At 48.9% G+C, this 12,100-nt stretch overlaps 1 protein-coding gene across 2 annotated transcripts in view; it reads right to left on the bottom strand.

Annotated features, from left to right (window-relative positions):
• Positions 1-12,100, bottom strand: part of Kcnh1 (potassium voltage-gated channel subfamily H member 1) — a 296,080-nt gene that overhangs the window by 71,861 nt on the left and 212,119 nt on the right. For both annotated transcript variants that reach the window (XM_041635334.1, XM_041635336.1), the window contains exon 9: positions 10,633-10,885. In XM_041635334.1, coding sequence (XP_041491268.1) covers positions 10,633-10,885 — 253 coding nt within the window. The remainder of the gene's footprint in view (positions 1-10,632; positions 10,886-12,100) is intronic.

Here is a 12,100-nt window from a genome sequence, read left to right as displayed (position 1 = left end):
ATTCTGCAAGAACTCCCGTTCTAAGTGGGCATTCTGAGCTGGGGGAAAGGAGGAGTGGGACTTGACAGCACTGACTGGATCACCCTACACACGCCCTCACTTACACACTGAGTCTAGGTGAGGCAGATCCTGGGGCTTCAGTACAGAGGGACACTGCATAGGAGGAATGGAAACCCTACAGGCAGCTTGGTTCATAAAGGGCAGAGGCAGAGGGGGCTGGTAGGGGGAGAAGCAGAGAGGACTGACTGCAGGGTGAATTCAAGAGGTACGTGGAGTAGGGCCCTCGAAGCATCAAACGGCCTTCCCTGGGGCTAACAGGTTGCAGGGAAGGGTTTGTGATTTTAAGCCTGCAGATTCGGTCCACTTTGGTGGGTGAGTCTGGCAGGCCGGCCAGCAGGCATGGGGAAAGACGCCTGGCTGCTTGGATGACTCCCAATAACATATTCTTTGAAGGTCTGCGCACAGGATAGCCTGTACCAGCACAGCACAGTTCCACAGCTAGCCCGTCTGTTACTAGAATCACTAGACATTTCCAGACTCAAACACATCAGAAAGAATTCAACTGGCCATTCACGAAGAGCTAAAGAACCTGCTGGCAGAAAGCTCAGGCGACACCCTACTGAGGGGAAACTAAAGGCTGGCAGGAGGCTGGGTGCCCAGTGCCATGCAGTTGCCACCTGCTCCTATGCACCAGGATGGCTACATGAGGAGGGAGCTGGCCTTTTGATACATGGGGTTCTCACCTGAGCAGCTGAACCCATCCCTTAGACCACTGGGGATCCCTTGTACCAGAGAGAAGCCCTGGGCAGAGAGTTCTGTGGGCAGGTGTCCCTCTAGGGCACCTCACCTGCTCCAGGAAAGGCACACTTTCCAGTCTGAAGGCCAAAACCCCAGCCCTGTGAGCCAGTGCCCACTCTAACTGGCTGGAGAGGGGGACAACCTAGGAACTATTATGTGCACCAGTACCTGAGGGTCGCGGCCAGCAGGCTTCCTCTGGAACACTTGCATGCACACTCCTCCACAAGCACTTACTGCCTCATCCCCGAGCCTGCCCGAGGCTGCCGGGGACAATAAGGAAGCTAAAGGTTGACATCTTGTAAATGTTGCTTCTTTTTTTCTGCAGGAGAGCTGCAAAGCCCTTCTTCTCGTCTTCATTGCACAGAAAAATGTGGCTGCAGTCTGCGGGCTCTGTTGCATGTGCCACCACTTACAGAAGTGAGGACAGACAGCAGAGACAGATAGACACACTGCAAATCCGGCCACTGGCCTCCTGTCTGAACTCAAATCCCTGGCTCCGCTTTACAGGCTGTTGGAGTGTCAAGTGCTTTATCATATTTCTGACCCAGTAAGGAAAGTTGGGACTGGACTTGCCCAGGTGCCCTTGACTCTAGCAACAGGCCTGATTCTCTTCCACTTCCCGGAGGGCACCTACTTCTAGAATTTTGCTGTCATTGTAGCTTTTGTAGAAGAGCATTGCCATCTCTAAACCAGTGAGGTCATTGAGGTGGTTGTGAACCTCTGCTAGGATAAGCCATTCCGCCCTCACTGTTTGGCCAAGGACAGTCGGAGGGAGGGATGATGGCACATGCAGAGACATGCCATTTTCTCCTGATTGGACAGTAAAAAGCAAAAGGGTGCTGCCAAAACATCATTTTGAAAAATAAAAAACAGTCAGGTTTAAAAATTATATCCTAACACTGTCTGCAAAATGTCAAACGATGCAGACTTTCTCAAGACTGACTTGATTTTTTTTTAAACTATCATCTTGAAAATACCATGTGTTTATTTATTATCTGTGTGTTTGGTATATGAGTTCATATGTCCGCACGCATGACTGTAGAGACCAGAGGTCATATCTACTGTGTTCCTCTGTTGCTTTCTGCCTCATTTATTGAGACAGAACTGCACAGTGGCCCTGGGACCCGTGACTGGCAGATCACCCGTGGCCTCAGCGCCCTCCCGCTCTGGCCTCCTCAGCTCTGGGATCAGAGGCGCATGTACACCCCTCTTTTATGTGGGAGCTGGGATCTGATCTCAGGCTCTCGTGCTTGCATGAGTTCTTTATGGCCTGAGCCATCTCTCCAGACCCACACGCGCTCTTCTAAAGACAGCTTGAAATCCAGACAAATTTAAAGAGAACACACGCTCTCCTCCTGCCTAACAAACATCTCCACCATCTTTCTGGCGAGGGCGCTCACGGAGTCTCGGCTGGTGTGCTTCTCTCACCTACCTGGGGTCACAGCACATTCAAGTCACATTTGACTCATTGTAGCAATTTCCAGTATCATTTAAAACTCCTTATAAACATTCTGAATGACTTTCCTTAAAAACCCCATTTCCTTAAAAATACTCCAAGTGCTTGCTCATTTAGAAAAAGACTCGTATGCTCTGTGATGACTTTTCTTTCTCTTTCCTATTTGGCGTTTCTTCTGTTAACTCTTAAATCTCTAGCTTGAGACCTGGCTTCCTTTCCTGGTTCTAGGCCCACCTTTCCAAGTGATGCTGGCGCAGTGTGATGTCCTCGGGCCTCTGGAAGGATGCAATGGAGGCTTGGTGCTTTCTGTTTCATGGCCTCTTCTACCCCACTTGCCCACTTCGCTGACGTCAGAATGCCCACTCTGGCCTCCGTGTCTGCCCCATTCCATCCTAGTATTAACATTTACAACCTGAGAGGCTCTCTGGTTTCTATAAAACACTGACCAACAAAAGCTTGAGGAGGAAGGGGTTTATTTTGCTTAGGTGTCGCTGTGATCACGGGCCAGCATGAAGGGAAGTCAGAGAAGGAACTCAAGGCAGGAACCTGGAAACAGGGATTGAAGCAGAGACCATGGAGCAACAGTGCTTACTGGCTCGTTCCTGTTTTTCAGTTTGCTTATCTATCCAGGACCACCTTCCAGGGGTGGCACCACCCACAGTGGCCTCGGCCCTCCCACATGAATTATTAATCCAGAAAATGACCCTTACATAGACTTGCTTACAGGCCAGTCTGATGGGCCATTTTCTCAATTGAGAGTCCTCTTCCCAGATATCTCTAGCTGTGTCAGCTTGACAGAAAACCAACCAAATAATAATTCGTATGCCCAGTTAAAACCGAATTCTAATGAATAACTAATCTCCCTCAAATTGCCTCTTATGCTGTCTTTGGGAAAAACTCATACAAATAATTATTCATTGTTTCTGTGAAATTCAAATGTCCCTGGCAGGCCTTCTCCATTCTTGCTGAGTACACCATAACGCTCCTCGTCTCTGTCATCAGTCACAGCATCCTAACAGTTCCTTTGTCCCTCTGTCCAACTCATCAGTGCCTTCGGACCACAGCTCTGCGGATGTGCTGGTTTCTCACAATGACGCAGTACCACCGACTCCAGCCTTGAAGCGCCACACGGGTCCTGTGTCTTATCACTGTCCTCTAAGGCTCCTGTTCTAGCTCGGATGCTGGCTTTGACATTGCATCACCCACCACAGAAGTGCCCTCCCCATGGCTGCCCATGCCCTATTTTACCTGACTACATCTGACTCTATCTTTCCAGCCACCACCAAGGCAAAGATCTCATGGCCTTGTCTGTCAATCACTAGGAAGATTCTTCTACTGAATAGTGGAAAATAGTAGGAAGTGGTAAAAATGATGAAAACTAGCAACTTTATATGGCTGAAGCAAAGTTCATGAAAAGCCCCCCACCTAGGATTTAATTTCTGCCCCCTGTCTAGGGGTTCCTGCTTCATTTTCGCCCCAACTTAGGGGTTCCTGCTTCATTTCTGCCCTGCCTAGGGTTCCTACTTCATCTCCACCCCTGCCTGGGGGTTCCTGCTTCATTTCCACCCCTGCCTAGGGGGTTCCTGTTTCATCTCCACCTTTGCCTAGGGGTTCCTGCTTCATTTCCACCCCTGCCTAGGGGTTCCTGTTTCATTTCCACCCCTGCCTAGGGGTTCCTGTTTCATTTCCACCCCTGCCTAGGGGGTTCCTGCATCATCTCCACCCTTGCCTAGGGGTTCCTGCTTCATTTCTGCCCTGCCTAGGGGTTCCTGTTTCATTTCCACCCTGCCTAGTGGTTCCTGTTTCATTTCCACCCTGCCTAGTGGTTCCTGTTTCACTTCTGCCCCTGCCTAGGGGTTCCTACTTTACTCCTTTTCTTTTTCATGACCTCCCTTCTCCTCTACAGCTAAGGTTGAAGATGTCAAACCGCACATGAGATAACAATCAAGGCTTAGTGGCTCTGACAGGTGACAGTGTGACAAAGTCTTGTGCACACTGAATCAAGGAAGCCCTGACATAGAAACATCATGGCTGGCTCCAGGCACACCGGCTGGAACCTGGTTCTCAGCTGCCCCTGCCCACAGTGTCCCCAGAGGCCCTGCTGCTCTGCTACCCTGACACCCAGCCCACCACTCTCCTTGGAGTCTCCCAACTGTTCATTTCTGCCTCCTCTGTGAGTATTTACAGTTTGCTCCAGGGCAATCACAGAATGAGTCGCCTGTGCTGGTTGTGACTAAGCATTAGTCTAAGACAAAGGCATTCGTTCTTTCTTTGTCCCTGGAAGAGACCACCACCATGGTTTCCTCTGACAATAGATGCTGCTTTAATATCCAGCCAAGAACAATGGCCCAAAGAAGCTCCTTACCCAGGCAAAGGCAAGGCAGTCTTCCAGCTCAGCAACTGAGGGAAGGCATCTTGGAAAAAGTTCCTATGTGAGCAAGTCCCAACCTGCATGCTTCACCGAGGACCTACAAGTGGTCCTCAGTCTCCGGGGACAGGACTGGAAAAGGACCTGTGCCTAATAGGCTAGGCTGCCCTGCACTTACCCCACACTATCCTCCTACCCCATCTTGGGGCAGGCTCAGGGTTATCCAGAGCTGTGCCTGCATCTGCAGGAAGCATCATGTACCCATCTTCTCTCCTTGTCCCTCCTCCTCTTTTCCTTCCCCTCAGCCCTGTTGACTCTCCAGTATCCATAGGAAGTCATTCCCTAGTCCTTACTCCGCTGCCTCTGAGCTCCTTCCCACCTACCTTCCACCACCTGCCCTTCTCTCCCACACAGCCCTCCTGGCTGCTCTCCGGGCCTTTACACGTGTGGAACCAATGTTTTCATGTTAAAATCTCTCATGGGTCCCTCACCCCTCCAGATGCTTACCAGAGATCGGGAGGCCCTTTACTGTCTAGCCTTTGCCTGCTTTTATTATTTTTTCATTTGTCTTCTTATTTATTCCACAGTATGGCTACCAACAGAGTAGACAAGTTCTCTCTCCAGCCCCTTTTCCTGTTTCCAACTCCATTCTGTCCTTTAAACAACAGCCCCTGGCACCTTCCATGGCTACGTTCTTGGTGCCAGAGAGACAAAGTCAAAGGGACCTGGGCTTAGAAAAGAGGGGTAAGTAGTAGTTGACACTGGGAGGGAGGCCTTGGAGACTTAGTCAGTTTAGTGGAAGCTTCTTGGAGGCCACAACTGTGTTGTCCTCCTTCTGCTAATGAGACACAGCCTGGCCAGAAGACTTCTGTCTCACCTATTAGAATGTAAACAAAACAAAACAAGCAGGACAATCATGGTGAAAATGTAAATGAAGTATTGAGATGCAAAATCGATTTACTCCCAATGAAAGGAACTTGCACAAACACTGCAGGCCTGAGACAGATATGCAGGGAAATAATCAGCTTGCTTGAGCCCTGTGGGGATGCTAGGCTGGGGCCCCCTCAGGCTGGCCAGTCACAGAGCGGCAATACTACTGACAGCAAGAATACTAGGCAAAACCAATTGCTTTGAAAAAGACGTCATTGGCAAACTCTGATGAGAGTCATGAGATGGTCAGTAGACAAAGGGACTTGTTACCAAGTCTGGGCTGGACCCCTGGGAACCACACGGTGGAAGGAGAGCATCAATTCTGTGCGCCGCCCACTGTACAATAAATGTACAACTCTGATGCACATTCTGGGGGTTGTCCAATCCCAGCTGGTCAGCCCTGGACATGTGTGTAGGTCACCAAGGCCAAATGGACTCGGTAGTGTGCATACATCTATGTTGTAAACATATGTGTGTGTATACATCTATGTAACAGCAATGATTGAGGGAGAGAACATGAAATTGGTGAGGGGATAAAAGGGGATGAAAGTTGGGGAGAGTTTATGCATTCTCCCCATAAAATTTAATTAAAGAGCTACAAGCGATTGATAGCTACTACTAGAGGGAGAATTAGTCCTTACCAGGGACGAACCCTCCCTTGATTGGCTATCAAATGCCAAGTGGTGGGCCTAGAAACACACACATGCAGGAGGCACCATGCAAACTCTGCGGGTTGTAAGTCTATGTTTATTTGTTAATATACACACGTAGCAACAATGGTTAAAGGCCAAGAATAGGGAGTCTTGACATGGGAGAAGTAGGGGTGAGGAGAGGAAGGGGCAATGGTTTAATGAAATTAAAGATAAATAAATATCATTATAAGGCAAAAAATGCACCTGCGAAAAGCTAAGAGAATAAATTTGAGAAGCCTGTTAAGTGACTTTTAAGAGAATTCCAGAAGGCAATGAGGTGACGTTGACAGCAAAATTAAGGCAGAGGAGGGATCATGAGAGAGTCCTACCTAGTATGGTCATTGTCTTCAAGAACAGCATCTTCCAATCAGAGAGACTGTCGTGACTCCTGGGGAGGCACTTTCAAACTGTAACCTTTGTCATGTCCAGAAGCCATTTACTAGGTTACCACGCTCAACTGTTTGAAGTTAAAGAGCACAGACTCTCATAGAAAACTCTAATAGAGGCTGTGCTTCCCGGCGCATGGCAAGCACTGAGTTTTACACGTCACTGTGTGTTCACCCGTTAGCAATGTAATTAGCATTTTATATTGTGGCTGCCGTCACAAAATGTCTAGAGGGTTTTGGTGAGCGGGGATGCTATTTTGGGCACACGCTGCGCCCGCTCAGTTAAGAACACTGACCCTTCTCCTTGTTCTTGGATTCTGCACTCACTTTAAACAGAGAATGGGGATGGGGTAGAATAATTGAAGGGAGGGACCACATCAGCAGGCTGTAAATGCATGCGCTGGCAGCAGGAGACCAGAGACCCAGGGCACTGGCACGGTTCCCCTCCTGAGTGAAACACCGGGCACACGGCACTGTGCCATAGCTTCTCATCCACAATCCTCAGAAGCATTCATCTTCACCATGACAGAGTGGCAGCTATTTAGGCAGTAGCTCCTCATGCAGCTCTGGAGGGCTGGGATAAGGTTTAGTTACCACGGCACCATTCATGATGGCGCCTGTTCAACATTCTGGGTGAGACAAAACTAGAGGACGTCAGAGGACAATGGTGGTCTAGTTCTCGGTCCTGTTTGATGCTCAAACCCTTTGTAAGAAGAAAATGATTACAGGTCATTGAGCAGAGATTATTCTAAGGAGAAAGGAATTTTAAGAAAGGTCCAAGTGTGTTTCCAGGGAACAAACAGCTTGGAATGCCGTAAGCCTCGAGGCCCAAAGGACAGGTTGACTCAAAGAACTTGTCATGTCCTTTTATAGAATAAGAGTCTCTTGGCAGTTATGTAGGAGATCGAGCCTGGACCTACTTTTGGGGCCCAATCTGGCTCTTGGGAAGCATAGAGGAGTCTTTCTCCAGCCTGGATGTCTTAAGAACAACGAACATTTTGAATCCAAAGCTGCTGAGCTATATTTGAGGTCCAACCACTTTGCTAACTGGAGCGGGCAAGATGCCCAGAGGGCTAGATTCGGAGTAGCAGTAAACCAGTCAAACCAACCAGGTTATGGGGCTGCTGCCTCATGAGGCCAGCATCAGCAGGAGGGGGAGGTGAGGAATGGTCACTTGTCCTTCTCATCTCTCTTCAAGGCTGCCATCCCTCCATGCCTGGGTCTATAGCATCTGTGTCAGGTGTCTGTATGTGTGCAGGTGTGTGCAGGTGTCTGTGGCAGGGCGTGAAAAATCTCTGCTCATTATTCTCCCCCTCCCTGACCCCCCACAACTCAATCATTCATGTTTCCATGATGTCTCGATTGGGGTCAGGTAGAAACCTGATGCCAGGAAACTCCCACAAATCTACAAGGATGACCTCAGCTAAGAATCCTAGCATAGTGGATACGTAGCCTGAGCTGACCATCTCTTGTAATCAGACTGGTGATTACTCCAACGGTCATCGGAGAGCTTCATCAAATGTCTGACGGAAACAGAGAGACACTCAGCCAAGCCCTGGGCCAAGCTTGGGGAATCCTTCTGAAGAGAGGGAGGAGGGGTTGTACAAGCCATGGGCAGGGTCAAGGTCATCACAAGGGAACCCACAGAAACAACCAACCTGGGCTCGGAGGAGCTCACAGACTCTGAACTGACAGCTATGGAGCCTGCATGGAACTGACCTAGGTCTTCTAAATATGTGTGACAATTGTGTAGCGTGATCTATTTGTGGGGTTCCTGATGGTAGAAACAGGGTCTGTCCCTAATGCTTTTGCTGTCTTCCAGGAACTTATCCTATTACTGGGTTGCCTTGCCCAGCCTTAATACAAGGAGGGGGAGCTTAGACCAATCTCAACCTGATATGCCATGCTTTGTTGACACCCATGGGAGACCTGACAGAAAAAGAAGAGGAGTGGATGAGGAGGGGGTGGGGGAAGGTGGGAGGAGGGAATGGGAGGAAAGGAGGGAGGGAAATAAATGAATAAATTTAATGAATAATAATAAAAGAAATCTCTGATCATGAATACATAGGAGGATATTACCGGGCCTCAGGATGGATTTCCTGGAAGAGTAAATAGTGAGTGATCTGTGGGGAAACTGCAAGATACCTGCCCCCAAAGGGTTAACCTCAAATCCAAATTCAAAAGACTGCTCGCAGTTTCTCCTAGTCCTGCAAGAATCCTGGCTAGCCCAATACCCTTACTGGTGAATCCTGGCTAACCCAGTGCCCTCTTGGGGGAATTTAAAGGCAGAGGTATGAACCCCTTCCTACATATACACTATAACATCTTCAATGCTTCTGTGTCTGGCTCACAGCCTCACGTCTCTGAGATGAGGGAGCAGAGGACAACAGAGTTAGGCTGTTGAGCTCCATGGGCATCAAGGTACCCAGCAGAAAAGACAGACATCAGCCCTAACCCAGAATCAAAAACCTCCCCCAACCGTCTGCCAACACGTGCTAAAGGAGTACAATCACCCTTGGATTGCCCTGAGCACAATATAACCAAGAGGTCGCAAGGTGCCTCAAGAACAAGAAGGAACCGCACTTCAGGTACTGCAAAATCAGGTTTTAAAAACATCACCCATTTCTACAAAGCCAGTCATCTCATGCTAACATCAAGTTACTTCATCTCACCCCTCTCAGGTTTCTGAGAAATCAGTCGTGCATTGAACCTAAAACATGCACCTGCAGATGGCAGCAGCGTCTGGGACCACACATTCCATTATCTGTCACTAGGACTTCAGTTCAAGGCTGGGCAGGAGTAGAGAGGTTTGAAGACTGAAGGATGCTGGGATGAGACTCCATAGACCTCAACTGCTATAAAGATATTTCCTTAACCTCTCTGAACTCCAACTGTCTTACCTAAGAACTGGGAATAATGAAGGCATTTCGCAGGATTACTGTAAGGGTTAAATGTGGACCCCTCGGCACTATCCTGGGCACCAAGCGAATGTCCACAAATGGAGATCATGCTAGTGATAGCTGTGCCCTTAGAAAGACATGTCATTGATGAGCTATTCTGTAGCTGCTCAGGAAATGTCTCCAAGGCCACTGACATCAGCCTCTCAAATACCATCTGTTCCCCATATCTCTGCTCTCCCTCTCACAATTGCTGTGTGTAGGTCCAGCCTCCCTGTTATCCACATGGAAACCCTACCATCAGTGTGTGTGGTCCCAGCCTCCCTGTTATCCACATGGAAACCCTACCATCCCAACAGCAAACCTGTCCCTGGATTCTTTAAATTCTACTTTTTTGCCTTGATACAACGTGCTTCTTTCTATCCAACCAAAACTTAGTTCCTTAAGCCCCTAGATAACATGGCTCCAACCTGCTTTCCCTGGCCCTGCAGTCCAAAGGACAGTCTATCTTCTGTCCTTTTACAAACATACAAACATGATGGTGCCCTTCCCCCTACACAACCACAAAAACCTACATCTTTAATGTGGTTCCTGGAGCCTTTGGCCCATCTACTCTCCCAACTTCATTCTCCCACTGTGGCCCTTCCGTGGGCCTGGGCCACACAAAGGGACTTGTCGTTTACCCCATGGACCACACCTGCCTCGGTCACACATGCTTCCCCCTCTCTTTGGAATCTGGCCTTTACCCTGTTCTGTGCTGGCTCATTTTCAACTCCTCAGCTTCTCGGTTGCCATTTCATCTAGGAAGCAGTCTCGCTTGAATCACGCATGAGAGGCCCCTTCATTCTGAATGCCACATTCTGAATGATTGTTTGTTTGTTCATCTCTTTCAGTAGCCTGTAGCCTCTTGAGGACAAAAAACCCGGTGTCTCAAACATCAGTTGGTTCAAAGCAGGCACCAGGCACTCCAATATTGGCTGGGTGGATGGATGGATGCTAGAAATGAGCCTACCTAGGGAGCAATCTCTGGTTAAGCGTGGCTACCCAGCGACTAAGACAACCCCAAGTATGGAGCCAGAAGTGCATAAGAACGAGCAGCACGTACCTAGGATCGCCACCACCTCGTCATCCTGGATCACCTCCAGGGAGCCAGAGACCACGAAGCAGAGGCTGTCCACACTCTCCCCAGCATGATAGATGAGGTCCCCTGGGGCGCAGTGCACAGTCTGGAACTCCATGGCCAGGGCCCGCAGGCAGCCATCGCTAGCCAGCCGGAAGGCGGGGTGTTCCTTGAACACTTTGCGGTTCAGGTGCACACAAATGTCAGCTCTCATGTCCTTGGGGCAGATCTGCAGGACCTGGCCAGACAAGGAAGAGACAGTGTGAGAGCCATTCCACAACCGCCTTCCCTCGGCACCCTGGAGGATAGTAAACACACAGGCTCTGCTGACCTGAGCAACCGTCCACTTAAGTCAGGGGCAGGGCTAAGAGACATCGTGGAGAGAAAGCACTGAGCGTGTGAGATGCTTCTGCATCACTGACTGTGACCAGGGACACAGATAGGGGACGGATGTCAGTTGGGGTCCCAGACAGGGATTAGAGAGTTCTGACCCTGGGGAGGGGGGCAACAGAGGAGTCAAAGGGAAAGGTGAGGGGTGCTCAGACTGGGCTGGTTCCATGCAGTCAGCAAGAAGGGGTCATGTTCAGATTATATTTACAAACAAGCAAATCAAATCTATATATGTCTCAGGGGTACTGCGTAATATTTTACATGCATACAATACATGAACAAAGTAATCAGTTTATCCATCCCTTTAAATATTCATCAATTCTTTGTGTGGAGAACATTCTAAACACTCTCTCCTGGCCATTAGGAAATACACAGTAAATTGTTTAAGAGGTACAAAATTTCAGGTGAGAGAAATAGCCTAGCATTCTATAACATAAGGGGGTCACATTAAAGGGCAGTGTGTACTCTGATCACATAGCTGGTGTGACTTGCTGATAGAGTGAGTATGGTATGGTATGGTATGGTATGGGAGGTCCTTCTGTCTATGTATTACTTTTATTGGTTAATGAATAAGGAAACTAGCTTGGCCTGATAGGGCAGAGTAGAGCTAGGTGGGGAAAACTAAACTGAATGCTGGGAGAAAGAAGTGGAGTGCAGAGTCAGAGAGAAGCCATGGAGCCCCGCCAGAGACAGACGCTGGAACTTTACCTGGTAAGCCACAGCCTCATGGCAATACACAGATTAATGGAGATGGGTTAAATTAATATGTAAGAGCTAGCCAATAAGAAACTAGAGCTAACAGGCCAAAGCAGTGATTTAATTAATACGGTGTCTGTGTGGTTATTTCAAGTCTGAGCTGCTGGGCGGTCAGGAAACGAACTAGCAGCCTCCTATAATGGATTACATGAGACCTGCCCAAGATCAAGCCAGCTGAAAATTCCAGCACAGATGGAGGGGTGCTCCTGAGACTCCCCCCTTTAGCTGAGCAGCCTTTGGCACGTGATGGCTGTGAGGAAGGCTGACTCACTCTTGTTTGGCTGTGGAAAGCCATCCATGCCCCAGT

The sequence above is a fragment of the Microtus oregoni genome, unplaced genomic scaffold (genome assembly GCF_018167655.1).
Source record: "Microtus oregoni isolate MIOR12 unplaced genomic scaffold, Mior012 000047F_ref0000412, whole genome shotgun sequence".
Classification (NCBI taxonomy): Eukaryota; Metazoa; Chordata; class Mammalia; order Rodentia; family Cricetidae; genus Microtus; species Microtus oregoni.
The sequence above is the reverse complement of the archived record's forward strand: the minus strand, read 5'-3'. Positions and strand labels throughout refer to the sequence as shown.